General features: G+C 50.1%; 5 protein-coding genes across 5 annotated transcripts in view; all 5 read right to left on the bottom strand.

The window, feature by feature from the left end:
- The window catches only part of Hoxa4 (homeobox A4), an 11,431-nt gene extending 2,084 nt beyond the window's left edge, over nucleotides 1–9,347 (bottom strand). Inside the window, exons 1-3 of the mRNA XM_013024390.1 lie at nucleotides 9,328–9,347; nucleotides 8,685–8,753; nucleotides 467–634 (exon numbers count right to left, since the gene is read on the bottom strand). Of these exons, the coding sequence (XP_012879844.1) occupies nucleotides 467–634; nucleotides 8,685–8,753; nucleotides 9,328–9,347 (257 nt within the window). The remainder of the gene's footprint in view (nucleotides 1–466; nucleotides 635–8,684; nucleotides 8,754–9,327) is intronic.
- Nucleotides 1–9,378, bottom strand: part of Hoxa3 (homeobox A3) — a 33,284-nt gene extending 23,906 nt beyond the window's left edge. The window contains exon 1 of the mRNA XM_013024496.1: nucleotides 9,328–9,378. The gene's annotated coding sequence lies outside the window, so the exon portion shown is untranslated. The remainder of the gene's footprint in view (nucleotides 1–9,327) is intronic.
- A 1,361-nt stretch (nucleotides 9,379–10,739) lies between these two features.
- On the bottom strand, nucleotides 10,740–14,080 carry Hoxa5 (homeobox A5). The gene is made up of 2 exons (XM_013024498.1): nucleotides 12,300–14,080; nucleotides 10,740–11,283 (listed from the first exon to the last, which is right to left on the bottom strand). Exons 1-2 carry the CDS (start codon nucleotides 13,192–13,194, stop codon nucleotides 11,033–11,035), a joined length of 1,146 nt encoding a protein of 381 aa, XP_012879952.1. The 5' UTR covers nucleotides 13,195–14,080; the 3' UTR covers nucleotides 10,740–11,032.
- Nucleotides 14,081–14,828: 748 nt separating this feature from the next.
- On the bottom strand, nucleotides 14,829–16,926 carry Hoxa6 (homeobox A6). The gene is made up of 2 exons (XM_013024500.1): nucleotides 16,485–16,926; nucleotides 14,829–15,163 (listed from the first exon to the last, which is right to left on the bottom strand). The coding sequence occupies exons 1-2, from the start codon at nucleotides 16,924–16,926 to the stop codon at nucleotides 14,904–14,906; spliced, it is 702 nt and encodes a 233-aa protein (XP_012879954.1). The 3' UTR covers nucleotides 14,829–14,903.
- A 7,322-nt stretch (nucleotides 16,927–24,248) lies between these two features.
- Nucleotides 24,249–26,214, bottom strand: Hoxa7 (homeobox A7). The gene is made up of 2 exons (XM_013024411.1): nucleotides 25,704–26,214; nucleotides 24,249–24,699 (listed from the first exon to the last, which is right to left on the bottom strand). The coding sequence occupies exons 1-2, from the start codon at nucleotides 26,080–26,082 to the stop codon at nucleotides 24,365–24,367; spliced, it is 714 nt and encodes a 237-aa protein (XP_012879865.1). The 5' UTR covers nucleotides 26,083–26,214; the 3' UTR covers nucleotides 24,249–24,364.
- Nucleotides 26,215–26,472: the final 258 nt, after the last annotated feature.

Genomic DNA, 26,472 nt, shown 5'->3' with positions numbered 1-26,472 from the left:
GTGCTGCGCGTACTCCTCGAAGGGAGGGAACTTGGGCTCGATGTAGTTGGAGTTTATCAAAAACGAGCTCATGGTCATTAATTTGTGAAGTGCAAAAATACTAATTTTTCTCGCGTTGTCGTTTTTCTGGGCTTGCCGAGGCCCCTCCCCCTCTCGCCTCGCTCCCCATCCCCCCCCTTTCCTCGGCGCCCTTCCCCTCCCCCCGCTGTCAAGTGTCCACCCTTCCCCCTCCCGCCGACGCCGCCACCAAAGTTCGCGCCGCTCCACCCCCGCCCGTGCGCGCGCTCGTTCCGTTCCAGCCCCGCGCGCTCCGCCCCGCGCCCCACGTGCAGCCGTCCCACCAATGGGCGCTCCGCGCGCGCGGACCCGGATCAGGAAACGCGCGGCTGGTTGATGGATGCCACTGTCGGGCCCTGTCCGCGGGGAGTGAGCAGGGCCTTGGGTCCTACGCCCCCAACCTCCCCACCCCAACTCGGATTCTCGCTGGGAATTCGGGGGCCCGTCACGACGCTGTAGGTTTTCTGGAGTCCCGTGCGCGCCCTTCTTCTGGCCCAGGCCTGTGGGCAGTTGGCCATGGCTCGGCACTGACCCCCAGCCCCAGTCGGGCCTCTCGGCCTCCAGGGTTCGGGGACCACTGAAGGAGCGAAAGGCGTGGGGACCAGGGGATACCCTGGTTTTTACCCTGACCCTGGAATAAAACAGACCTGTGCTCTCACGCTCCGATCCCTTGCCTACACCCAGCTCACTCGTCCGCGGCGCTGCTGGAGTCAACCGGCCCCTGCTTAGAGAAACCTGAACGCCAAGGAAGGGCGCTGGACGGCTGAGAGTAATCTACTCAAGGTGGTGCTGTGAGGACATTCCAGGATAACTGGATGGACACTTGCTTCCCCTCTCCCCACACCGCTTGTTTTGAAACATAATCTGCTCGATTTTTTTCTTAAAAAACAAAAACAGAAAAACCTGGCACTTTCTAACACCAGAGGTATCGAGGGACAAGTGAACTAAGTATTCCTGCTAGGTGCTACTGGGAAAGAGGGTGGTTCGAGGGTGGGAGTGGACAGAAGCAATGCCACCACAAATCAATAAGTTCCTATTTCAGAACAACCACCAAACAAAAACAAGCTAAAGATGGAAGAATCAACCCCTGCCGGCTCTGAACATCAACGGGTCTTTTCCAGTTAAGAATTTTGTTTTCGCTTATGGATGCTCCCCTTTCCTGAGCTGTATCTGAGACTAGAGCTATATTTACACAACAGTCTATAATTTCTGAGTTCCTGAAAATTAGCATATTAACGATATCAAAATCTCCGGAAAGGAGGGAGAGGGGACTGTTGCCTACATCTGGTAATTGAAACTTGATGGGTAAACTAATTACACCATTATTAACAAATAAATTACTTATTAATTCCACCTAATGTTGAAGTAAACACTGATGCCTTATTCATACTGGGTACTTTCTCTTTTCTGAGTAATTGACACACCTAGAGCCCTTTCAGTTTAGCTTAAATCACTGAAAAAACTAACGTGGCTACGATTCTGAAAACAACTTTCATGTTGGCATGCAAAGCAAGAATATTTCATTTGCGCCTTACAGCAGTATAAACAGCTTTCTCACAACTGAGTCTGGAACAAAGACAAGGAAAGTTAAAGCCTAAGCCTGGAGACACTTCAAAAAGAGTGTCAATTCTACCTTCATTTATATCAGTTACTCATATGAGTTACTAAATGCTGGAATATATCCATTTGATGGATAGTCATTTAATGCTTAGCCATATAAAGCCTATTATATGGGACTAATCTTTAAACTAACTTAGGGAAAGAGGTTAAAAACGAAATCATGTTAGCTATCCAACTAAAATGTCCTGAAGTGGTACAAGAGGTTTTCCACATTGGGTATATGTGTGTGAAAAGTGCTGTCCATTGACTGGAGGCACCCTGAATTTTCTTTTTGTTTTTAATGAAATCTGAACCAACCGTGGACAGAAATCAACACTGATTATAATCTTTAGACATCTTTTCAAGCCTAGGGGGAAAAAAAAACTAGCCTCTGTTATAGCTGCCTAAACCAGTATCTCTCCCCAGCAAGAAAACACATATATTATGTGTATAATGTATATAGTATAGGTTACAAATCTGGGCTCTCTGCTTCAGGGGGAAGAGAAACATGACAACAAAATCTTGCCCTCTTCCTCATGTCATCAACCTTGAGTACTAGGGTCTAACTATGTCTGTTTAATATTATTTGCAGACATTAAAACACAAAACTCATGTTGTTTAGCCTCAGAACCTTCCATGGAGTATCTACTTCTAAGTATTAAGGAGAGACAGGCACTGTTTTGTATATGGTTAAGTTAAATGGGTTCACCATGCCTGTGTGGTTCTATTACTTTAGGAAGATGGGCTTACACAGAATCCCCCCAAGGCCTGTAACTTGTCTTTGCGGTTCTATCATAAACACAAATGGAGCCAGGACCACCAAGTGTTATCTCACACACCGACATTTTGACATTTTACTGCAAGATTTATGGCTGTAATAAACAATCCCAGTACCTTTTCTGAACCTTCCACAATCTCCCTTTGCAAGCCATAGCATAATTCCATAGAATCAAATGATCTTTATGGGGAGGAAACATTTAAAAAAAATTTCTTGCTTTTAGGTAAGATCCAAGACACCAAAGGAAAACTAGGGAGAAATTAACCCAAATTAAAAACAAAAAAGAAACAGAAGTTTACCAGCAGTATCTCGCCTGAGAAAAGATGGGATGCCCTGAAATCAAGCAGAGGGAGCAAGCTAATCTTCGCACACCAACTGGCTCCAGTCCCAATTGGGGTGAAAGCGTTATCCTTTCCTTAGGAAACTGGTAAGCACATTTGCTCGTTTCCACGTGCAGGGATAACATATATCCCCAACAAAAGCGTTCTTAAAATCCCATTAAGTGAAATAACTTTTCATCATCTCCTCGCATCCCAGATGGAGAAGAAGAGCAAAGGGAGTCTGAGGGTGAGAGGGCTGGAAGGCAGCAGTGTTTGCAGCATGGTTGGAATCTGATTTGAATCATTTTGAATATATTTGGAACAGCCTTCCTTCTTGAATGCAACCCTGTCCCTAGTTTCAAAGTGACCGAACAGTGACACCGTGTGCATTTTGTTTCTTATTAATCTTACACATTGACAGTCTTTGTTAAATCACAAGGCGCGCCCTTCACCAGCCGACATTTTCATATTTGTTAGACGTGCTGACCTGAAGTTCACCTCGGCCTTGGACTTTGCGCTTCTAAAAGGTCTATACAGTGTCTTTTAGAGAGCAGGGTGCTTTGCCCAGGTCATTCCTTCTCAGGAAAACCAAGGGGAAAAAGCAAAGGAAATGTAAACGTTATGGAATGTATTGACTGTATTTGTCCTTTGTTCTTTAGAGCAAGAATCCCCCAGACTGTTCTATCTGAAAAGAGCCTGGCAAACTGGGGAATGACAGAATTTTTAAGTGCCTGATTGTGGCTGTTGAGGGTCGTCCCCCCACCCCATCTACCCTACACATGTGATTATAGAGAAGCAACACTTTTACCAATTAACTTGTTTGGGGGTAATATTCCTCGTCATAGTTTAAAGTAACAAACACAATCCAGGCACACTGACTGAAATTCATATTAGGAATATACATGAATTTTACTAGGATGATGTGAAAGGCCTAAAGAAAATGAAGTAAGTACTGTGAAAATAACCATTTCCACAAGAACCTTTTTGCTTTCACTTTATAAAGTCTAGCTAAAATGTATCTATGAACATTGAAGCTAGAATGTTTCTAGGATGTGTTACATAGTTTTAATAACAACAACAACAGCAACAAAAATACAGTGAAAAGGTTCTCTGAAAAAGGCATATGATTGTCTCTGTGAGTAAGACAGGGGCTTCCTTTTCTTCCGTTAAGCAGCCCAGATGTGGTGAAGTGTTCACTGCTATAACAGTAATCACCACAGTTGTTTCCTTTCTTCTATTGCATCTGGCAAAACCCCATTTGGCTCCAAGCTCTTGGCCAGAGTAAAACTGCACATTGCACAGTAGAAGCACCCTGATTACTTCCAGGAGGGCAGTGTTTAGGAAATATTTATGTTACCATTGAACACTTTACCTGGCACTGTTAAATACAACCAATCTAATATATTGAGATGATATTGAATAGCCCTGCAAGAGTCTACTTTCGGACTAATTGAACTATCTCCAAAATTAATGAGGAAAAAAACAGGAAAAACACTTTAGCATTCTGTTCTTTGTTTTCCTGCATTGATCACTTCAAAGGCGATGCATAGAAAATAGAGTCTCAAGGAATCAACATTTGAAGCTAATACAGAAGTAGAAAAGTAAAATATTGGTTAGCTTTTTGGTTTCAAGTCACACATGAGGCTTGGTTCCAGTCTGCTTCTTTCATACAGTGCTCCTTTTCTCCTCTCCCACCTTTCCTCTATAGCTTGTTTTCCTGTCACCTTTCCTGACACCCTCCTCCCATTCCACATGTATTAAAGTATTTTCTGGACAACAGCAGCTGTACTGACAGGCTTTAAAACTGGACTAACATTTGTGGGCTCCCTCTTGCAACATTGACTTGCAGATTGTAACATTTCTTATACTCACTTTGTATTTTAACAATAAATATAATGAAAAATTGCCAATAACACAAATGTTTTCCTAGTGCCAAAATAAGCATTTTCTCACTGATACTGGTTTAGGAGGGGTGTTCCATTTCCTTCCTAGCTCTTTGCATTCAGCAACCTGAAGTGATTACCACCACCCCCCTCTTTGAAAAGTGCATAGGGTATATTTTGTAAGTTGTGCCTGTGTTCATCCTTATTCTCATACACTTTAAGGGGCCATTATATGTATTAAGGGGAAAAAATCCAATACCCTGGCCCATCAAAACCATCCTTTCAAGAAGTTTCAAAGGAGGTTTCCTGTGCTGTTCTCTTGCCTTTGAGATTATAATGGGACATTGGGAACTTGCATGATTTCTTAAAGATCGCTGATGAGTTTGGGTGTTTTTCCTTTGTGACAAATCCACAAACCACTTCTGGTTCTCCAACCTCTAAGGTGTTGGTGTTGTCTATAATCTATGCTTATTTACCTGCTGCTATTCCTTCAGAATGAGAGTGATAATTCAACATGAAATACAGCATGTATTACTCTTGAAAAGAGGAATTTTCTATCCTTTCCTCCGTAATTGAGGTCATTCAACCACTAGGGTTCACCTGGAGTCCATACCGTGATACACGCGTCAGTTTGAGCCATTTTATCTTTTGTGCTGATAGTCAAGATCGCAGCTCTAACATTGACATCAAACTCTGTCTGGGCAGATGACTAAGAGTGCTGCACAATGTAAACTTTTGACCCTCAACTTTTTGACCTGCAGTTGTAACACACTAACCACAAAGATACACAAAGCTGGGCCTTTTCTTTCAGGGGGAAGAGGCCCCCTAGGATCTCAAGATACCCTGTTTCTGCCACTGCCTTTTGGAATAAGGATGGACTGCATGTTATTGTGTGTTTGTGACTATATTTCCTGTCTTTACTTCTTTTGGTCAGCTTTTAGGTAAGGAACTAGATTAACTTGCAATCAGTCATGATGCCACTAATGAGGAAAATTTGGAGTAGAAGATTTTGCAGAGGAATATTGCAAAAAGTGAAAGAAGGTTGGGGCAAGGCAGGAGGAGGGAGATCCAACAATGGAGGTGAGGATTTTCCCCCCTTTATTTAAATATAAAGACACAGCCCTAATTGTTGGGAGAACTGGCCCAGGCAGGCGAGTTGACTGTGAACTTGTACTAAAGCGTGCTCTGCTGGCGATTCCTAGGGTGTGCAGATTTATCTTCTCTGCATTTACTTAACCCGGCAGTGAACTGCGTGGGCATCATTTATTAGGCGATGACAGACTTCACCTCCAGCAAGGGCTGCTTCACAAAATCGCAATAATTACCTAATAACCTTCATAACAAATATTATTATTGAAAAGACCAGTTTGTGGGAAAGGGATCTATAGGAGAACCCTTTCTTTGTGTAAAATATGTGTGTGTGTGGGAGGACACCAAACAAAACAAATCTGGGCCAGTCTTTCAGTTCTGGAGCTTAAAATAGTGGGACTGTGGGTCCATTCTACTATGTGGCTAGGTGCCTAGACTGGCCCCCATAGTCTTGCCTGGGGACCCCATTTATAGTTTTGTCATTGTCTAGGAGGGAATTTCTCTTTAGAAGCCAAAGGAATGGAGTGCACATGCTCTACTCCCTCCACACTTGGGCAAGCCAGGGATAAACTCCCAGTCAAGGTAGGGTAGGTAGATGCTAAGGACATCTTTCAAGGCAAAAGAGTCATTTTTTTTAATAGATCATCTTTTAGGATGTAATTGTTTGGAGATAATACTCTGAATCTCAATAGATTGTTGAGATTCTGGTAGATTTTGTCTTGCCCAGAGCTGTCAACAATGAAGCAGGAGAAAATGGGAATGCACAGGACGGAAGGAATTTGGGCATAATCTTGTAAAATTAGACCTTGGAAATCCTAACAAATTCCTCAATAAATGCAACCACAAGCTTCCTATCATATTTATAGTTCAGGAAATATTGTCTCTTTGTCTTGTAGAAACAAACCAGCCCTGGTACATTTCTACCAACATCTTTTACAAAATGAGGAGCACAGATACACACATGTCTGCCACCGGCTGAGACTGGGTGTCCCCATAGAGCCCTTCGTGGCAGTTTTCCCCTCAAAATAAGTTCCTCTGCAAAACAAAACAACCCAAAGAATGCACAAGAAAAAAAATATAACTTATCTACACAGTAAGCAGAAAACTAGCCACCTTCTTCCATTTGCTTTCTATGAAAATGAGGGGAAAAAAAAACTTTCCACTAGAGAGCACATAGTTCTGACTGAAACTGTTTCTCACAAGTTATTCAATTTCATGTAGGTTGACCTACTCCTTTAAAGTTTTATATTTTGAGATTAAAATAGCATCAAGCAAGATACCAGTACACAATGCCTATATATGTTATATATGCGTAATACATAGGAAAGACTCTGTATTGTATGATGCTAGCTACAGCCTCCCCTTCCATTCTCTATCATGCCAGGGTGTGGCCACTGAAGTGGTGTGGATATTTTCTCTATTCAAGGTGCTCAGATGAACCTGCCAGCATCTTTGACTCTCTTTTCCTTGCTTCTAATTTCACTCACCAAGAAACTCATTCAAAGAAGATCACCAAATGAGTAACTAAAGTAGAACTACAATCCAATACTTTCCAGTAAGAAACCCCCAAAGTCAGAGCATCAAAACAAAGAAGGCAGAATATTCACAGATGCATAAAATAATGAGAACCCATGCCTACTCATGTAGAGTTTTAATTCTGATACTAAGATACAGAAACATCTTGAGATACCTGCTAAAACATCAGTATTCATTTCACACAAGATAACTTCTTTTTTTCAGCTTCCTACTATTCTTGAAAGGCAGGGCTTAAGAAAGAGGTCTGAGTTTCTTTTTTAAAAAGTCTTTTAAGGTTTTTCTTTTTCCTTTTTTTTTTTTAGAACCTCTGGCTTTGGGGACATCTGTTGGACTTACAAAGGTGTGGATCTCAACACAATAAAGTTTGTCAAAATTTCAAATCTGTATTTTTTGCCTTAATCACTTGAAAAGTATCTGTTCAAACTAGCACTTTCTGAAAAACTCTCCAGCTCCCAAGAGTAAAACAGACTCAGTGTTTTTGTTTCTTTTCTGTATGCAGTGGGAGAATTTGGTTTAACTCCTTAGATGGGTTTGGGGAAAATCAGCTATGTCTCTTGTGGGTACTCACCCAGGAAAAAAAAAAAAAACCACCCAGGACAGTCCATAATGTTCCCAGTTACTTGGCTTGGTTTACCATTGAAAAATGTTAGGGTTCTAAGGCTAGATAGAAAGGGTGACTGGGACTAACATGGAATTGTATCCAGGAAACATTTATTTCACCTTACTTTGCCCACTGGTGCAATTTTGGAGACTGATTTTTTAAATCATAGATTATGTAAATTTCCTGGGATCAAACAGAAAGAACAAGTAACAAAAGAGAGGCGGAAATCTCCCACTGACAAACTACCAATTTCTTTCCTAAACTACCCTTCATGATGTGTCAGGAAAAACAACCTAATAGCTGTAGGGACTTTTAAGTTGGGCATTGAAGACACCTCGATTTCCCCTCCAAACTTTAGGGCACAGTTTGGAAGAGAGAATTTGTCTGTCTGTTGGGGGGGGGAGTGAATTTCTCTAATCTTTACTGTTATCTAGGGGGACACTTAAGTTGCCTTTTGAGGGTCCTATGCAATAGATGTTTTGATTCTACAAAGGAAAAGGAAAAGGAAAGAGGAGAGGCACAAGAAAGGCACGGCGGAAGAAAAGAAAGTGCTTCAATCCCTTTCAATTAGCTTGAGGATTCAAAGACTAAAGTTAAATCCGGCCATAAAGTTTATTGCTTTAGACTAACAGGCTGGTGAGAAGGATCCCAGTGAAATAAAAAGAGTATGCAGTCAAACAAGGTTCAGGGCCTGGACCTGGGTGAGAGGGAGGGAAGTACTGTGCTCATTTCTCAAAGATGGAAAGCAGAGGTCCTCAGCTTCTAAGTGGGTGCTAGAAGGCTGTGCTTCTCCCAATCTAGGGGTCCAGCCTGCGCCTCACCGGCCTTTGCCACCCTTCTGAAACCCATCCCCGAAGGCCGCTGCCTCAATACAGTCCTGCCAAATGACCCTGGCCAGAGAAGACATATTGCCACAGCCCCAGGAGGAATCCCCCTAGAGTCCGCCTCGGCCTGCCCGGCCTTTCTTTCAAACTCCTGAACACAGCCTAATCCCTGGCGCCCCACGCCCGGCGCCCCACAGTCTCCCAGCCCCCACCCAAGGGGCTCTGAGACCCCCAAAGAGTTGGGACCTAGCCAGGCCCAGAATTGGGCTAAAGGACTACCAAATGTCCACACACAGGCCCACTCGAACAGGAACACACACACACACACACAAAATCATCTTTTTGCACGCCGGCGGGAGCAGCGGAAGTCATTAACATTCGCGGTTGTGTAGTAATTAAAGTTAGGCCTGGGGTCGCTGCGCGGCCCAGGCGATGAGCACCGCAGCACAGCCTTCGCAAAACTGGCCCCTGGCGCTGCTAAATCTGGGCACAGCCAAAAACTTGGCTCTCCCTTTTTCTGTTCAGAGGCAACCTCAGAGTTATCGAAACTGGTAGATTAAAAACAAAGAGCAAGAACGGAGCAAGCAAGAAAGTTTCCAGAGTACAAATAAACTTGAAAGCGCTCAGGAGGCGAGCTTACCTTAACTCGAAGGGAGCCATTTTTCAGAGAGTTTTGAGAAACTTGTGGTTTGGTCACTTCTGAACCTAAAATTGACAATTTGAATGACCAGGCGGCACACATAGCCTGCAAAAGAGTCAAATGGAGTCCAGCGTCAGTGAGATTATATGTTATGTGGTATATAATGTTGGATGTCAACTCCCCAAAACCATAAAACTTACTTTAATGGCCCCACGTGACATTTTATAGCCAGTGAGCCGATCTGTCTGTGCTATGGATGATTTTACGATCTAATTCATAGACAAAACCCTATTCATTTGGCACCCAAATGTCATATAGCCGGAACTGGGGCTTATAAAGTTTACTGTTTTATAACTTTTAAAAGGAAAGCCGGCATCAATGTAAGCAGTCGGTAAATGTGCAAATCTCTAGTTGCGCTTTAGCTGGTCTGAGGAGTTTTCCAATCGAGCTAGGATGGGGTAAGTACCTTCCATTTGTAGCAAATTAATTGTAGCAAAAGAAGCCAACTGGGCTCAGGGTGAGGAGTGGGGAAGGGGCACTGGGGTGGGTTGGGCAGAGAGGGTTTGGGGTCCATTGCCTGGTAAGGCCTAGGGCAGCCTTTAGGAAAAAGGCAGGATCTGTATAGGCCCTGAGGGCAGCTAACCAAATCCATTCCCCTTTCTTCTTTCTTTTCTCTTTTTCTCACTTTTTGTACCCAGAAAAATAACTTGGTCTCCTCAGGACAGGGTGGACTCAAGACTTTGAAACAGCCCACAGCCTTTTCCACCTTCTGCTCTGAACTTTCAGATGGGTCAGAGCCAGGATGCTGATCTAAGGCCTCCATGTCCAGGGCAGTCTGCTCAGGTGGCCTGAGACTCACCAACTTCCAGAACCTTACAGCCAGACAGAAAATCAGAAAGAGCCGCTTGCTATTTGGCACAAACCAGACCAAGAGAACTTACAATAGAAAGTTTATTTTTTTTGTTTCCAGTATTTTTCCTTAAAAACAAATACCAAAAAAAAAAGCTGATCACAGTTTGCTTAAACAGCCAGACTTGGACAATATTTGTAACTTTGTTCACATAAACATACATCACTGAAGCTGCGCTTATAAGAGCCACTTCCAGAGTTCGTGCAAAGGGTCCTACAAAGGCACGAAGGGACACACCGCTTGGAGTCACAGTTTTTGTCACAGAGTCACTAGTCACTACACGTCGAACAAGTTAAGTTGTGTCTCATCAAGTCACCTCTACAACAGCATTAATTACACAAGGAATATAGGTAGTTTGAATAAAAATATCTTTAACAGCTTGGAGCTATTGAGACAGGAACACTTCCACGCACATGCACAGTTAAACAACTTGAGTGCAACACACAACATTGGCACTAAACAGGGTTGGAAGGGGGACTTTTTGTGTTTTTTTTCTCTTTTCTTTTTTTGTTATAGTTACTTCAAGTAACACAGCTTGCTTCATATAAATAAGTTAAAACATCTATTTTTTTTTCAAGACAAAGCCATTCAGGACAAAGAGATGAACAGAAAGCAGATCTACTTATACAGGCGCTATAATGGCAATAAACAGGCTCATGATTAAAAGATGAATTAGGGCAACGAGAACAGGGCTTCTTCACAGAAGGAACACAAGGGAGTTTCAGAAAGTCACCTTAGTACTGACACTATTGCGGGATCCGCTTAGATTGCTCAGTACTTTCAACGCTCAAATACTCAAGGGCGGAAGGCCCCTCCCGCCGCCGCCATGCTCATGCTTTTCAGCTTATTATCTTTTTTCCACTTCATTCTCCGGTTTTGGAACCAGATTTTAATTTGTCTCTCGGAGAGGCAAAGAGCATGTGCTATTTCAATCCTTCTTCGGCGGGTCAGGTAGCGGTTGAAGTGGAACTCCTTCTCCAGCTCTAGGGTCTGGTAGCGGGTGTAGGCCGTCCGGGCCCTTTTGCCTTCTGGGCCGCCTATGTTGTCTGCAACATAGAAAAGTCACTGGTTTAGCCACCAACTCCTCAGCTCCCTGGCACCCAAAGTTCGCCAGCTGGACATGCCAGGGTCCTGAGCAGCAACCCAGGAGACAGGCTCAACAAGTCCTCCCTCTCAGCCCACCCACCCCTCCCGAATTTCCTTCCCTCTTCCTTTCTAGAGAGAAAACAATACAATTCGGACTCTGGAAACAATCGGCCCAGCTGAGGTTGGAACCCGTGTTCCCAAGGACTTGCCTAGCTTTTCCTCACTCTCTCGCGTCCCCCCCCCCACACCTTGGCCCTGCCCCGGTTGCCCGGAGCGGGGGACACAGCCCTCTAGGGCTGCCAACAAACCCACCGAAGCACACCCCTTTTCTGGGTGCTCAAGTGGCCTCCAGGTCGCTCTCCCCTTAAAGTTCCAGCCCCACCGCCAACCTCCTGTTCCAGCCTTAAGCTTGGGGCGCCAGCTTTCTTTTTCTCCTCTCTGTCTCGATCTCTCTTTCTTTCTCTCTCTGTCTCCTGTCCCCAAACTTCAGAATCCCGCCGGCTCTCTTCCCCGATTATTCCCCCCCAAGCCCCCTTTTTCGGGGGCTCTAATTAGTAACGCTGTTTCCCCAGCGTAGCTCTCCTCATAAATTATCCACCCTGACAAGCCCGATTCACGGCCCCTACTGCCATCCTCTACCTCTCTGCGCCCTGCTTGGCTGGCCTGACCCGGGAGCGCATTCCGAGGCGCTGGGGTTCAAGACGAATTCTTTCCTTTCTCCCCCTTACATCGACTCAACTTGCCTGGCCCGGCAGCCCGTTTCCCTCCTACCCCACCCCCCCTCAACTGTTTTTCGAGCAGCTCAGGGTGCAGCGGAGACGAGAAAAGGGAAGGGGGAAGGCAGGGCAGGAAGAACGGCAAGGGAGAGGCTGCGCAGGGCTGGGAGAGACCCGGGGAGACAGGGCTGCAGAGGACAGAGAGGGACCGAGCGCCGCACCCCCGACCACGCGTGGATTTAGAAAAAGGCTGGCTTTACCATGACTTATGTGCAGCTTGCGCATCCAGGGGTAGATCTGGGGCTGCGCGGGCGGCGCCGGGCTCGGCTCGCTCTGCGCGCTCGCCTGCTCGCTGCTGGCGGGGGCGTCCTCCTCGGCTCCGGACGCCGTGCCAACCCCCTCTCTGCTGCTGATGTGGGTGCCGCTGGCGTTGGCCGAGGCGCCGCTGGAGTTGCCCAGGGAGTTTTTCCCGCCGTGATGGCTGTCGCTGCCGGGCGAAGGGGCCACGGCAGAGCAGGGCAGCGGGTCGGGCGGAGGCGAGTGCGTGGACGTGGCCGGCTGGCTGTACCTGGGCTCGGCGGGCGCCGCGCTGGCGCCGGCCGCGTAGCTGCGGGCGCGCTCCCCGGAGCCAAAGTGGCCAGAGCCCGAGCGGCCGACGCTGAGATCCATGCCATTGTAGCCGTAGCCGTACCTGCCGGAGTGCATGCTCGCCGAGTCCCTGAATTGCTCGCTCACGGAACTATGATCTCCATAATTATGCAACTGGTAGTCCGGGCCATTTGGATAGCGACCGCAAAATGAGTTTACAAAATAAGAGCTCATTTGTTTTTTGATATGTGTGCTTGATTTGTGGCTCGCGGTCGTTTGTGCGTCTATAGCACCCTTGCACAATTTATGATGAATTATGGAAATGACTGGGACATGTACTTGGTTCCCTCCTACGTAGGCACCCAAATATGGGGTACGACTTCGAATCACGTGCTTTTGTTGTCCAGTCGTAAATCCTGCCTGATGACCTCTAGAGGTAAACTCGTGCACTAATGGGGGAGTTGGGTGGAGGCGAGAGGGGTGGCGCGCGCGCCCCGGGCGCGTGCCCGCCACCCGCCGCCGCCGTTCAGTCGGACTCGAGCGCCACCCGCTGGAGGCAGGGTGCATCGCTCCGCTTCCGACCCCGGGCTGCAAGGGCCGGGGTCGAATTGAGGTTACAGCCCATTATGGCAAAATTATTGCATTTCCCTCGCAGTTCCATTAGGATGTACCAATTGTGAGGCCGTCAGCTGCCGATCGCGCGCCCGGCAAGGATGCAGAGAATTAGGGGGAGGTGGTGACTTGGAATTTATTTACAACTTTATTTCTGCTCTTTGCAACCCTTCTTATTTTTGTGTCGAGGTTGGGGTAGATTCTGCCCGTTCTGCCTGCAGCTCTGAATTTTGAAAATACAGATATCGCTCTCCCTTCGGAGAGGGGAGGAGGCCATTTACCCAAATGGAGAGATAAATCCTGCCCACAACAGCAGCCACAATTAAGGCTCTGTTTTTTGCGAACGCACGAGGGTCAGTGTCCCTGCCGCTCTTCAACGACAGGCGTCTATTAAAGATAGCTTTTGTGTCGTGTTTCTCCAAGACAAGGTCAAAAATCCCACACACTTTTAGAACCGGAGCCGATTTTTCTTTCTTGTGAAGATGGTTTGGCTGTCAGTAGTTTGCTACTCGATTTGCTTATATCTCCAGCTTGGAGAATCTTCACCAACGGGTCCCTCTCCTCCAGCCAGCCGGGCCCCAAGTCGGAGGGTTCTGGGTGAGCCAGGCGCGTGGGCCCAGGCTCCTCGCAGCCACCAAGGCTGCTTGGGGGCTGGGGATCCGTCGGCTGAGTTATTGGGGTCTTGCTTAGACCTCCAGGAGTAAACTGAGGGAGAGAATGGAATCATTGCGTGGCAGTGCGTAGTATCTCCGCAGTTGTTCTTCTGAGCTCCGAAGGACGAAAGGAAATCACAAATACAGCTGAGAGGCAATGAGAGTCTCCCCACTAGAGGCCCGGAGTCGCAGGCGCCCCAGGCAGGTCTGGAAGCCAGGACCTTTGCGGCTCCCATGGCCCTGGGCCCCCTCGTTGGGTCCAGAAAACTGTTCGGTGGCGGCGCCGGTGCTGTCGGAGGCCGGGAGCGGGAACGGGAGCTGGGAGCCTGCAGGAACCCCGTCGCTCCGGGGCTGCAATATTCCACCCGTGCCCAGGTTGGCTTGCCTCGGCCCAGGCTGCTGCTTTTCCACGGACGGTTCCGCGCGCGCGCGCGCGCGGGCTAAGGCTCAGCTATGTCGGGGCCCCCTTTGTTCCCCGAGCTTCTTCTTGTTCAAGGGTTGGCCTGAGAGGTTGGGCCCCAATCCCTTAGGCCCTCTCTTTCTAGTAGCCAGAAATGATTTGGTGATGCCCTTCCGAACTTAGTGGCCAGGGATTGAGGTTGGTGGAGACGCCCCGATACCAGAGAGGACTCGGCCGGGGGGAGGGGATCTTCCTTCCCTCCCCCCCCCCCTCAATTCTGAGCTCCAGGGAGCACATTGGCACTAAACACACAGGAACCAGGACGAATTCGGGGCGCACCCAGGGACAACTAGCTGGCTTGTGCAGCCTTGGGGAGAGGGCCTGTGTGTGTACAGTGCGTCTGCTCCACCGCCGAGACGAGATTGGGTGTGTTTAGGTTTTGTTTGTTTGTTGTAATAAGAAAATGCTCAGGCGATGGCAAAGCACCGGGCGCCCTTGAAACTGCGGAAGCCCCGATGGGAGTAGGCAGGGAGAAAAGTTGGGGAGCAGGCAAGGGCAACGGGGCAAAGCCAGAGGAGGTTGCAGTGCTGTCCTGGTGCCTGGCCAGGCATCTACTCGCCCGCCTTTGCCTCAGAGTCCTCCCCGCTGGGCTGCGTGGAATTGATGAGTTTATTTTCCTTTTTCCACTTCATGCGGCGGTTCTGGAACCAGATCTTGATCTGGCGCTCGGTGAGGCAGAGCGCATTGGCGATTTCGATGCGGCGGCGCCGGGTCAGGTAGCGGTTGAAGTGGAATTCCTTCTCCAGCTCCAGGGTCTGGTAGCGAGTGTAGGTCTGACGGCCTCGGCGCCCGTGACTCCCATACACAGCACCTGCAGGCAGAAAGGGCCCGGGGCGCTGGTAAGCTAGGCCGAACCAGTCAGTCCCACACCTCCCACTAGCCTACCGGGGCCTCTGGGTTGGAAGTTGCCCTGCCTCCCTTCCAGCCTCTCCCACCACTTCTGGGGCTGAAGGTGGCTGGATAGTGAAGAGTATTTCATAGCATGCAAGGTATTTTCCCACCTAAAACGACGTGGGATGGGAAGTTTTTGCTTAAAAAAAAAGTCTGGCTTGTAAGAAGCCCACTGCAAGCAAAGTGACAGAATGGGCCTTTTAAATTTGGGCTCATAAAGTCCTATTTTTGAAGGTGAAGGGTGTATTTGTCTGAGGATGAGTGCTCTGGAATCCTGAGAGCCATGCAAACTCTGAAATCATAGGTTGATCTCTGTGAGGAATGCTACTGGGCCCTTTCCATGTCAGGATGTTTGAAGGGGTGGGCAGTTAAATATGATCAGTCCTCTCAAAATTCTCCCCAATGATATGATCCATCTGAAATAAAAACAGCTCCATGGAGAAAAAGTGGATTTTAAAATAAAACAGTTAAGTTTTGAAATGGGGGGGGTGTTCCCTGTAGAGTCTTTGGGAACCAGAAATGAAGAAAGGGATCCATAGGCCAGGTTTCTGGCAATGTAGGACAGAGCTGAGCTTTCTGCTTGGATGCCAAGGATGGAAGAAGTGCTCTAAGCCAGGTGTGAAACTCAGGTAGGGGCTCAGAAAGAAGCAGAAGTTATTGAGTAGTTTAGTGGAAGGGGGAGGAGAGGAGGGAGGAGAGAAAGAGAGAGAGAGAGAGAGAAAGAAATCCTCTGGCTTGGGGAGGTGGCCCTCCAAGGCTTTGGGGAGACACTAGAAGAGGCCAAATGGGGTCTATCCCCCCCCTCAGAAAGAGACTTGAGAGGCAAAGGAAGTTATCTCTTGCAAAGTGTTGGAGCCCCTCCAGCTTAGGAACTTCAGTAGGGTGCTGCAGGGGTACAGACTGGGCAGTCTCTCCCTCCCTTCAGGTCACCCCCATCTGAGTTTCAGGTAGCCTGGCAGTGATCTGCCCACCTTCCTCTAAAGTGTCACCTTACCATGGACCTTATTACTCGGTCTTTCCTCTGTTTTGGCCTAAGTGCCCCATTGGGATTGGGTGTTGTTGTTTTTGTTTTTTCCTTAAAAAAAAATCTTAAAAGCCCAGGAATTTTTTTTTTTTGCCATTCTTTGCTTTCTTTCTCTGCCTCCTTTCTGTCTCCTCCTCCTTGTCCTTGCTTGCCTGCCTCCTTTCCCTTCTCCCTCCACTGTCTTGGCTGGGGGTGGGGGTGCAGGGAAATGCCTTACCAGCGCAGGAGTTCATCCGCTGCATCCAGGGGTAAACAGGGCTCGTGTACTTCCGGTCGGTGCCTTCCTCCTGGAGGGCTTTGCCCTGCACGCTGCTGCTGTCGGGTTTGTATTGCTGCTCGGGAGAAAAGTGCAGGTAGTCCCCGGGGCCCCTCTGTTTGCCACTGCCCGAGGGCGAGGCGCCACTGAGGTCCTTATCAGAATAGAAACACGAGGCCCCGTACTCGTAGGATGCCCGGTTGCAGGCCAGGACCGAGTTGGACTGTTGGTAGAAACAAGGTGAGGTGTACGTCTTGTCCGGGAGGCTCGACGCCCCGTAGGAGGCCGGGAATGGCCTCAAAGCGTCATAGCTGGCCGGGTAGAGGGGCAGCTGGCCCAAGAAGGAGTCCTGGCCGCTGGGCAGGCTCCCGGGGAAAGTGGGATTCACAAAATAGGAACTCATTTGCGCGCCCCTCTGCAGGACTGTGATTTGTTGTGTATTAGTACATCTGGCTATAACTATTAGTAGTCATCGAACTGGTTTGTTTCTGGATGGCCGAACGCCAAAAGCGACAGCAGCAAATCGCACCAGCTGACGCGGCGGCGGCCAATGGGAGCGAGCGCCGGAGCCCGCTCCCCGGGGACCGCGGCGACCGAGGCAGCAAAGTTACAAACAGCCCCCAGCCCGCCCGCCGCCGCCGCCGCCCGCCCGCCCGGCAGATTAATGGGTGCACACAGCCTTCGGCCCGGCTCCCCCCACCCCCATGCCAGGAGCGGGCACGGGCCCGGGGAGGCGCAGGCAGCCACATCGGGGTAGCAGCACTGGCTGCTGAAAGGCCGGACCAGGCCCCACTCTATCCTCCTCCCCTTTTTGCCTGGTTGGACTTTGCTGTTTTTTTTTCTCTCTCTCTCTTTCTTTCCCCCCCTCTTCTTCTTCTTCTTGTGCTTCTTCCAAACAGGAAACCTGACAATCCCACGCCAGGAGGGGCGGTGACGAGGCTGGCTTTGCTCCTCCCGGCCGGCACTCCAGGAATGGCCCCGAATTGCCCCTCCCCTCGCACTCTCTTACTCGTGGGTAGAGGTTATTGAGCTGGAGAAGAGGCTCTAAACAGCCTCGCACTTTCTCTCTCTCTCTGCTTTTCACCCCTATACTGGGGATCGGTGCACCCCCTTTTTCTTTCCTTCCCATTCCTCTCAGAGGTCTGGGCTTGGCAGCCCAGAGCTGAAGGGTCACTTCACGCTGACCAGGAGCAGGCCAAACAGGCTCCCTTTGCCGACGCTTCCTCTCAAGTACACTTCTTGTTGGAGTACTGACGCACCTCCCTGCAACCGCCTCTTCTCCAAGCAAGCACCCTCACCAGCTGCGCACCGCGGGCTGTCTATGAACCCAGGAATGGAGAGGCCCGATCCCACTGGTTTCAACAAGCAAGAACCTACAGCAACGGAACCGCTAGGAGACTGGGAGAAGCATGGATGAGAAACTGCTCCTCTGGCCGCGCGCCCCACGACCCTCCTCTCCACCGGATCCGCTCAGAACTGAGACATTTCAAACATCCAGATGCAGACTCGATCATCATTCCAGAGGCACAGGGGTTGCAGGGCCCCTGGCCAAGCCGGGCACAATGAACAGCTCGCTGGGGCCCAAGGCCGTAGGATAACCAACAGGCTTGGTCCGCGGACCTCCAAGGCCTGCAGTCACGGGGTGTGTCCTCTTTCCTGCCACTACTGACTATTTCGGAGACTTCTAACCCTGGTAGCTCCAGAACCTCGAATAGTCATCTCACTCGCTCCAGAACAGTATGATTGACATGCAGACAGGACACGAAAAAAAAAAAAGAGGCCTGGCTTGGTCTGCACTCTCTTGCCTAAGAGGTGTGCCTTTGAGATAGTTGACTTTTAAAGTGCACCGACCCACAGCGTTTTGTAAAATGTGATATTAAGCCAATGGCATTTTTATGACTGTATTTGTTAGGCTTGTAAAAATCCCTTGAATTAGCTTTTAAATCCTCAATTCTGTGGAAGGTGGAGAAAGACGATGTGATTTGGTTGGATTGCAGGAGGCTGCTTACAAGGATCTGTTAAAAAAAAAAACCCTGGCCAATGCAGACTCAGTCCTGAGGTGGCTCAGGACTTGGAGGGGGGTGGTAATTGGTAATAGTATTGTAAGGATCTGGAAATAACTCCTTTAATCTCTTTCTTGCTTTTATTTTCCCATATCTACCTCCCTCCAATGGGGAGAAAATTGGAAAAGGACTTGCCTAAGTTTGGCCTCCACTCAGCCCAGGAAGGTAACCTCAAAGACTTTGGGAAACCTTGTGCCTCACCCTTAATCAGTCCAACCCTGGGGAACGTTCTTTCTTTACATATAAAGAAAGTTCATTCCGGAGAGGATGAAAATGGACATGTCTCACAAATTTACCCAGGGGAAAGATTCAATAGGTAAAAATGAAGACCTAAGAACAACCACACACACACACACAAAGGCGGGGAGGGGAGATTTTTTTTTTTATCTTAAAAAGCTGTTTTGATGAAGATTGTGTTTGGGTGATTGTTTCTTAAAATCATCAGATGGCAGTGAGTTCAAGCACATTATTCTTTGAAATGAAAATAACCATTTTGCAGATGTTGATCAATGTTTACATTTATAATTTCTCTTTGATTCCTTCATATCTGCTGGCAGTTTACTACTATTATTATGTTTTGAGCTGGATTCCAAACCTAATAATTGTCTCAGCCAATGAGAGAATTTGATTTCTCAGCTAAGAGCCAGAAAATGTATGTTTAGCTCCTGTCACCACTAAAATAGGAAAAATATATTAGATTGAAATCTTTACAGGCTAGCCAAGATTAGGATACATTTATGTTGGCAGCCAACCAGTTTATCTCTACAACCATATATAGTTGAAGATACACACACACACACACACACACACACAAAACACACACACACACACACATAACCTAGAGCGAGAAAGACTTAGCCAGTGAGCAAAAAAGAACAACGGACCGACCCATTCAGGAGAGAACCAGCCCCACACCCTCCATAGACCCTCTCCTGACATGATGAGAACGTTCACCTCAAGTCATTCTCTTCTGTCAAAGCCGCATGGAAAGCTGACTTACCTTTCAGCTTTTCTCCAGGGGAGGAAGAGTGGTGAGTAGGGCCACACAGTCTGCCCTGTTCTGGGCTGCCCATTGAGCTTCTCCTTGTCGGCCAGCCTCAAGATGGCCTGCCGATTTGTATGTGTGGGAAATGGAAGGCCCACCTCTGTCCCATCAAAGCGGTAGCCCAGGCAGAAACCCAAAGCACACAGGTGTGGCCTCTGCTGTGCCAATCAGGTCTTCGCCTGGAGCCAAAGCCGGCCTTGTTAGCCATAGTCATCTTCCTCAGGGCCAGTCAGGCCTGCAGGCCTCAGGACCATGAAGTGGCCTTTCCGAGGCCAGAATCCCCAGACCAGTGCATTACCCCCAAATGGCGCGCGCCCCCAGGGCGCCATGGGACGCCTAGTTTGGACAGAAGCAGTCATGATATGCCAGGCGGCCTACGCAACCAGTCTCCATGGTGCTGGGGTGGGAGTGATAGGAGAACCCGAGTCTATTCCGGCGTCCCGCTCCTGTCAGGGGCGGCGGAGGCGGGGAGGTCTTCAAGCCAAAGAGACCGTGGGAGACGGCTTCTCGGATTCCCTTCCGTGCCCCTCTCCCCTGCTTTCTGGGGAATCTGTGAGGGGCCGGGACAGCAATCGCGCCAGGGTGTAAGAGGCGGGCTGCGCCTGGCGCCCGTCCCGGCATCGGCCACTGCGTGGCAGCAGCGAGCACTCCGCTCGTTAGCCATAAATAATCTGCCCACGGCAGCCGCAGTAGGCAGCCAGCGGCCCTAGGAGGCAAATGCGCCGCTTTATCTGCCCCGAGAGCACCCACCTCGCCAACGGACGTCCCAAACATCTCTAGGCCCTTGTTAATGAGCGAATAGATACCAAGATAGTATCTCAACACAGGGAAACCACAACAAACAAAACCTAAACAAACAGAAGGAACTCGAGCCCAGAACCTCAGATTCCATTTTTTGTTGCCATCCCAGGAGCTCCGGGGGGCGGGGTGGGGGGCAAATCTGATCAGATGCACACTCAGGACGAGCCACAATTCGTGCCACCGCGCTGCACAAAGCCACACCAGGCCAGCTGACCACCAGTGCCTCCCCCTGGCTAAAGCCGCGGCCCTCTCCCGGCTGGCAGGAGTTGGGGGGAGGAATGGATGCCAGCTCTCTGCCTCTGAAGTGGGTGAGGGAGGTGGTCCCCTTATTACCCAGACTCGGTTTGCATCCTTCCTTCAGCCCGAGCTACAGGCCCTGTCAGCCACCCCTAAACCACCGCCGTCCACGGCACCAACACACCTCACCGAGCAACCCTCGATTAACCCCATCCTCTCCTCCCATACAGAAGCCGGCCAGCACCTATTGCTCCTCCCAGAGCTCCAGGCACCCATCTTGTCGGAAACCCGGGCGGAGGGACACCATCAGGGGGAGAAGTCTGGCGGAATTAGTAAGTTTTTGTTTGGTTCTTTTCCTCATTCTCAGAGGACACCAATTTCCCACCGACTAGAAAACACTGTGCTGCTGCTCATGCTAAGCCGCTTGTGGGCTAAACTCGCTTTGCCCTCACCTCTTTCCATGTCCCTAGGTCGGGAACTTGTCTCCGGTGGTTGGAGAATTTAGTCAAACGAATCGCACCATGATGAAAAACAAAACAAAACAAACTCTACCGGGGTGGGGGAAAAAAAATCCAAACCCAAGAAAGAAACTGGCAGGGAACGCAGCGTGCGGCATGGCTCCCCTTGGAGATTCCCTTGATAGGGATTGAGGGACGCACGACTCGCTAGCTGCTTACCCTGTGCCCAGGCGGGCGCTGTGCCACGGAGGGAAGGCGGGCTTTTACAGCCACGGTGAGCCAGGGAGGGGGGGGGAGGGAGTTGTATAGGTGGTGGTGATGATGGTGATGTGTGTGTGTGTGCGCGCGCGCGCAAGCGCGTGCGTGTGGGCGCGGGTGAGGAAGTGAATGGGGGGGGTGCCAGGGTGACCCTGGGGGGGTATGGGTGAGGTTGACTATGACCCCCTTCAAAGTCATCTTGGATGCCCTCATCCACCTCCGTGGCACCTCACTACCTTTGCTCCTGTCTCCTTTCCCACATGTCTCACCTGCAGATGGAGGCTCCCGGAAGCTCCAGTCCCTCTGACAGCTGTCGCTCGTGCAGCCGGGGAGATGAATTTTCCTCCTGCTCGGTGCCAGAGGACGCAGGACTTGAGCCAGGTTGCGAGTTGTAAAGCGGCCGCCGCCGAGGCGCCTGCCACTGGACGCGCCCCACCTCCAGCAGGAGCGGCCCGGCCGGGCTGGGGCTGGGCTTCTGCTCGGTCGCCATCGCCGGACAAAGCTCAGCCCCGCCGGGCTGGAAGGCAGAGCTCCGAAGCACGCAGGACGGAGCGGAGCAAAAGAATGCGGCTCTATTCTCGCAAGGGAAATTATAAAAAAGTTCATGTTCACGGTTCCCATCCACATGACCGACAGCGGCCAATGGAAGGGCCGAACAACTCATAAAGTTGTATTGCAAAGTTGTAAATTTTCATAAACAACAACGGATTTATGACCCTTTCCCCATCACTGAGAGGAGGCAGCTCTTACACCGGCGCCATCTTACCACCGAGGCCGCCCCGATTTGGGGCCGCAGCTTTTACCGACCCTTTTGGGCCAGGTTTTATTTTAAAAAGAGCCCTAAGAAGCTAGCCCAAACCAGGCCGGACATAGGAATGGGGGGGTCTGCTCTGGCCAAGCTCGGGATACCCCTCGCCTTTGGCCCCTTCCGACCCGCTCCTCCTCCCCGCACCCAGACTTCTATGCCCATGCTGCAAAGCTGAATTTGGGGCTCCTGCTCCTCCCAGAACCTCTCTGCTGCGGTTCAGAGGCCTGGGGCGCCCTTGCCTCCTCTGAGGGCGGAGTGGAGGGTGCTGCCGCAGGGACCCCTGAATCCTATTTCCTAGCCCAGGGCTGGGTTCAAGGCGCATGCGGAATCCGGAATGCGTGGCAGGGTAGGTAATGCCCCTTTCACAGACCACTCTACGGCCTTAGAGGAAAGGGTGGATTTGGGATTCGCCCATGGGGCACATGGAGGATATTTTGAAAAATGACTGATAAAATATATCTACCAAAGATTTTGTTTTCAAGGGATCTAGATGTTTGTGCGCACACAATGACCAGACAAAAAAATCCCTACAAATTCAAGAGCACATCTACAATTATGGACACAGGGAAATGCATAACACTCAATTACAGACACCAAAACGTGTCATTATGGACACACAGAAACACATCCACCCAATTATGGACATAGAAATAAATGCACACTATTATGGAGACTAGATACACATACAATTATGGATATGGAATTATACAGCTATGAAATGGTGCAAAAATATAAGCAAGCACACACAGGAACTCATACATACAAAATAGGCACCAACATACCCAGACAAATCCATATATTAGATATGCATGTATGTATGTGTATTTATACATATGTATGTATCTAACGTGACCAGCACACACAGAAGTACATGGACACCCAACACTTGGACCCCAGAATAGTCCTAGGCACACAGACAGCCAGGCTTGTGCTGAGCTAGGGTCACCTCCCTCTCCCTGGTCCCTCTGGATAAAGCAGTCCACATTTCTTTGTCACCAAGCATCTTTATTTTTGTTACATAAAACATGATTAGCTGGGCTGGGAAGCATGCCTTCCCTGAACCCCAGGCTGGAGCTAAGGGGGACACAGGACAACACAGGAGATGAAGGGCATCTGGGAGGGTTTAGGGACCTCCCCACCCACTACAGAGTTAGTTCAAGACAACACACCATGCTACAAAGTCACCCAATGAACACATCCTCCCCAAGTCAAAACATTGCTTTACAAATGAGCTCCGAGACTAGAGAAACAAGGGGGGGGGGGAATCTTGTTCAAATATACAGTATTTGCCATTGTAGGAAAAGTCAGGGTACACATATTTGACATGGCTGACCAGTAGGACGCAAGGACAGGGGAGGGGACCGTTAGGCTGAGAGCAGCTCTGAAATCCTACAAAGCAGAAATGAACCCAGAGGTCTGCCGCTCAGGAATGCTCCTCTCCAGAAGTGGGTGTGTTGGACCTGAACTTGGGGGTGGCCAAGCCAGAAAAAGAGGGATTCTAGGTTGCAGCATTTAGTATGCTTTGGAATAAATATATTATTTTTCAATTTAAATAGAAGCCATTGCTCTGGTCCCTGGACCCCAGTGCCTTGACCTCAAAGGCTGTCCCCGGGAAGCTCAGGGGCCTGGCCTGGCCTGGCCTCAGAAGGCCAGCACCAAAAAAGCAGGCAAGCTAGCCAGCACAAAATAGGTAGTTTGGGGCTAGTAGGTAGTACTGAAAAGAATCCTGTTCTTGCAGGTATGCAGGGTGGTGCTAGGTATCTGCCAGTGTTGGGACACAGTGGGGGGGGGGCTTCCTGGGAGTGGAGGCCCACTAGGGCTGGGCCCATAGGTAGTTTGGGGCTGCCTCTCAAGGAGGCCTGTGCTAGGTAGTATTTTGGCTGTGCCAGTGAACAGCACTGGCCTGGGGTTGGGGGTATCTAGTGGGATCCTCAGAAACAGAGGGGATCCCCAAGGCGATCTAATCTCCAGCCGCCTCAGTCCAGAAAAGTTGGGAGCTAGAGTGCGTGATGGGGTGGGGATGGGGTGGGTTTGTGGTTGGGGACTTGGAATTTTTTTTTTACATTTTCTTTTTATTTCCCATATTTTTTTTTGTAAATAAAACCAGTGAGTCTCTTAAAGACTCTTTTCCGACTGTCCAGGGCAGGGGATAGGGGCCCAGAATAGGCCCCTTATTCCTCCTCCTCGTCGTCCTCTTCTTCATCCTCCTCCTCCTCTTCGGCCTTGTCAGCCGTGGCGGCGGCGGCGGCGGCAGTGCTGGCAGCCGAGGGCACGGCGGTGCCCTCAGGGGCTGCAGTGGGGGCTGGACTGTCGTCTTTATGTTCTTTCTTCCACTTCATGCGGCGGTTCTGGAACCAGATCTTGATCTGGCGCTCGGTGAGGCAGAGCGCATGGGCGATTTCGATGCGGCGGCGCCGGGTCAGGTAGCGGTTGAAGTGGAATTCCTTCTCCAGCTCCAGAGTCTGGTAGCGAGTGTAGGTCTGGCGGCCCCGCTTCCTGTCGGGTCCTGAGAGTAGAAATTTGGACACACAGACACATGAACATGAAGGGAAGAGTGTATTTGTCAGGCCCGATGTTCCAGACCCTGGTCCCTTTTCCCTTACCAGATCCAGTCACACCCCCTTCAACCCTGCACCCCTTACCCTAGCTATTCCGGGGTGCAGGAAGAGGGAAGTGTTAGCAGAAGACCGGAACTACAGTGCCAGACTTGCAGGCAGTGCTGTTAGGCGCTTTGGCTCAGAATCCCAACTTTACAACTGACCTTTCCAGCCGGCTACGCTTCCACAATGTCTCCTATCTCCCTGACAAAGGCAAATTGTAAATATAGAGTGTGGGCAAGTGGGAGACGCTGCTCTTTTGCCATTCAAAGGCGAGTCCAGCCGCTACCCAGCCTTGCTAGACGAGTGGGCGACCCTCTCCAGCAGCCTCAACCCCCCCTTTCCTAGAAGCACCCCGGGTGCCATTCCATCCTTATGCCTGTCCTGAAATGGCTCCTGGCTCAGGGGTAGGTGAGGGGCCCCAAAGGGCTTGGTTCTCTTTGCTTTTGAGAAAGAAGAGCCAGGCGGAAAGGAAGAGCAAGGAAAGGAAAGGAAAGGAAAGGAAGGGAAAGGAGAGAGAAGAGGAAGAAAGAGAGAGAGGGGGAGAGACGGGGGGAGAGAGAGAGAGAGAGCGTAGAGGGAGGAGGGGAAATCCACGGAATAAACTTAATGTTAAAATTCCAAGGCAAATGGCGTTAAATAAATTTACGAGGATCAACCCATTAATTGGGCCATAAAAAGTTTTATGAGCCTCATTTACATACAATGCTAGGGGTTCTCCACGCAATGGCGCCTCAGCTCTAATTAAAACCAGAAAGGCAGCGCCGCCGGGAGTCCAGGGGGCCTCCAGGCTCCAATCTCCCCGGCCTCCCACTCCCGGGGCGGCTGCGGCTCTCCGCGCTCCGGGGCTCCCGGCTCCCCCCTCCGCTCCCGGCCGGCCGCCGGCCCCAACCCGCCCAGCCGCGGCGCCTACCTGAAGACCGCATCCAAGGGTAGATGCGGAAATTCGCCTCGGCCGGGCCGCGCAGCGCGCCCTCGTCCGCCTGGTCGCAGGCGCCTTTGGCGAGGTCACTGCAGAGCCCGGGGATGTTTTGGTCGTAGGAGGCGCAGGACAGGTTGCCGTAGGCATCGGCACTCAGGCCATAGCCCGACGCGAAAGGGCTCTGATAGAGGGGGCTGTTGACATTGTACAAGCCCGGCACCGTGGAGGCGAAGGCGCCCGCGCCCGCCCCGTAGCCGCTTCTCTGCGAGTTGGGCGCAAAGGAGCAAGAAGTCGGCTCGGCATTTTGGAACAGAGAAGCCCCCGCCGTATATTTGCTAAAAAGCGCGTTCACATAATACGAAGAACTCATAATTTTGACCTGTGATTTGTTGTCCGGCAGCTTTCAGTGTCGGTTTTACGAGGTAGCGTGATATATGATAACATTACACCCCCAGATTTACACCAAACCCCATTTTCTTTTGGAAGGAGCTCGCCGCAGCACGTGACCGCCCACATGACCGCCTCCGCCAATCTCAGCAGCCCTCACAGGTGGTCTCGCTCGGCGGGGCCCGCGACAGCCTAGAATGGAAGGGGAAGAGGCTCAAAGATGCGGCCGGTGGATCTGCCCGCGCCCGGGGAGCCTGCGGTGCCCTAGGGCAAGAGCGCCCCGAGGCTCCGCGCAATCGTCCCGTGTGCCCGCTAACCCTGGCGCCGGAGCCTGCACACACCCGGGCAGGGTCCGCCCAGCACAGTGCCTCAT

Source organism: Dipodomys ordii, unplaced genomic scaffold (assembly GCF_000151885.1).
Source record: "Dipodomys ordii isolate 6190 unplaced genomic scaffold, Dord_2.0 Scaffold76, whole genome shotgun sequence".
NCBI classification, from domain to species: domain Eukaryota; kingdom Metazoa; phylum Chordata; class Mammalia; order Rodentia; family Heteromyidae; genus Dipodomys; species Dipodomys ordii.
This window is presented reverse-complemented; position numbering and strand designations above follow the sequence as displayed.

Bases quoted from the DNA above. Each gene is read 5' to 3' on its own strand.
- Hoxa5 (XM_013024498.1), bottom strand. From the start codon at position 13,194: ATGCACCCTGCCTCCAGCGGGTGGCGCTCGAGTCCGACTGAACGGCGG. The intron at 11,284-12,299 runs GTAAAGCCAGCC...TCTATGTTGCAG, and splicing joins CAAGCTGCACATAAGTCATG to ACAACATAGGCGGCCCAGAA.
- Hoxa6 (XM_013024500.1), bottom strand. From the start codon at position 16,926: ATGAGTTCCTATTTTGTGAATCCCACTTTCCCCGGGAGCCTGCCCAGC. The intron at 15,164-16,484 runs GTAAGGCATTTC...TTCTGCCTGCAG, and splicing joins GCGGATGAACTCCTGCGCTG to GTGCTGTGTATGGGAGTCAC.
- Hoxa7 (XM_013024411.1), bottom strand. From the start codon at position 26,082: ATGAGTTCTTCGTATTATGTGAACGCGCTTTTTAGCAAATATACGGCG. The intron at 24,700-25,703 runs GTAGGCGCCGCG...TTCTACTCTCAG, and splicing joins CCCTTGGATGCGGTCTTCAG to GACCCGACAGGAAGCGGGGC.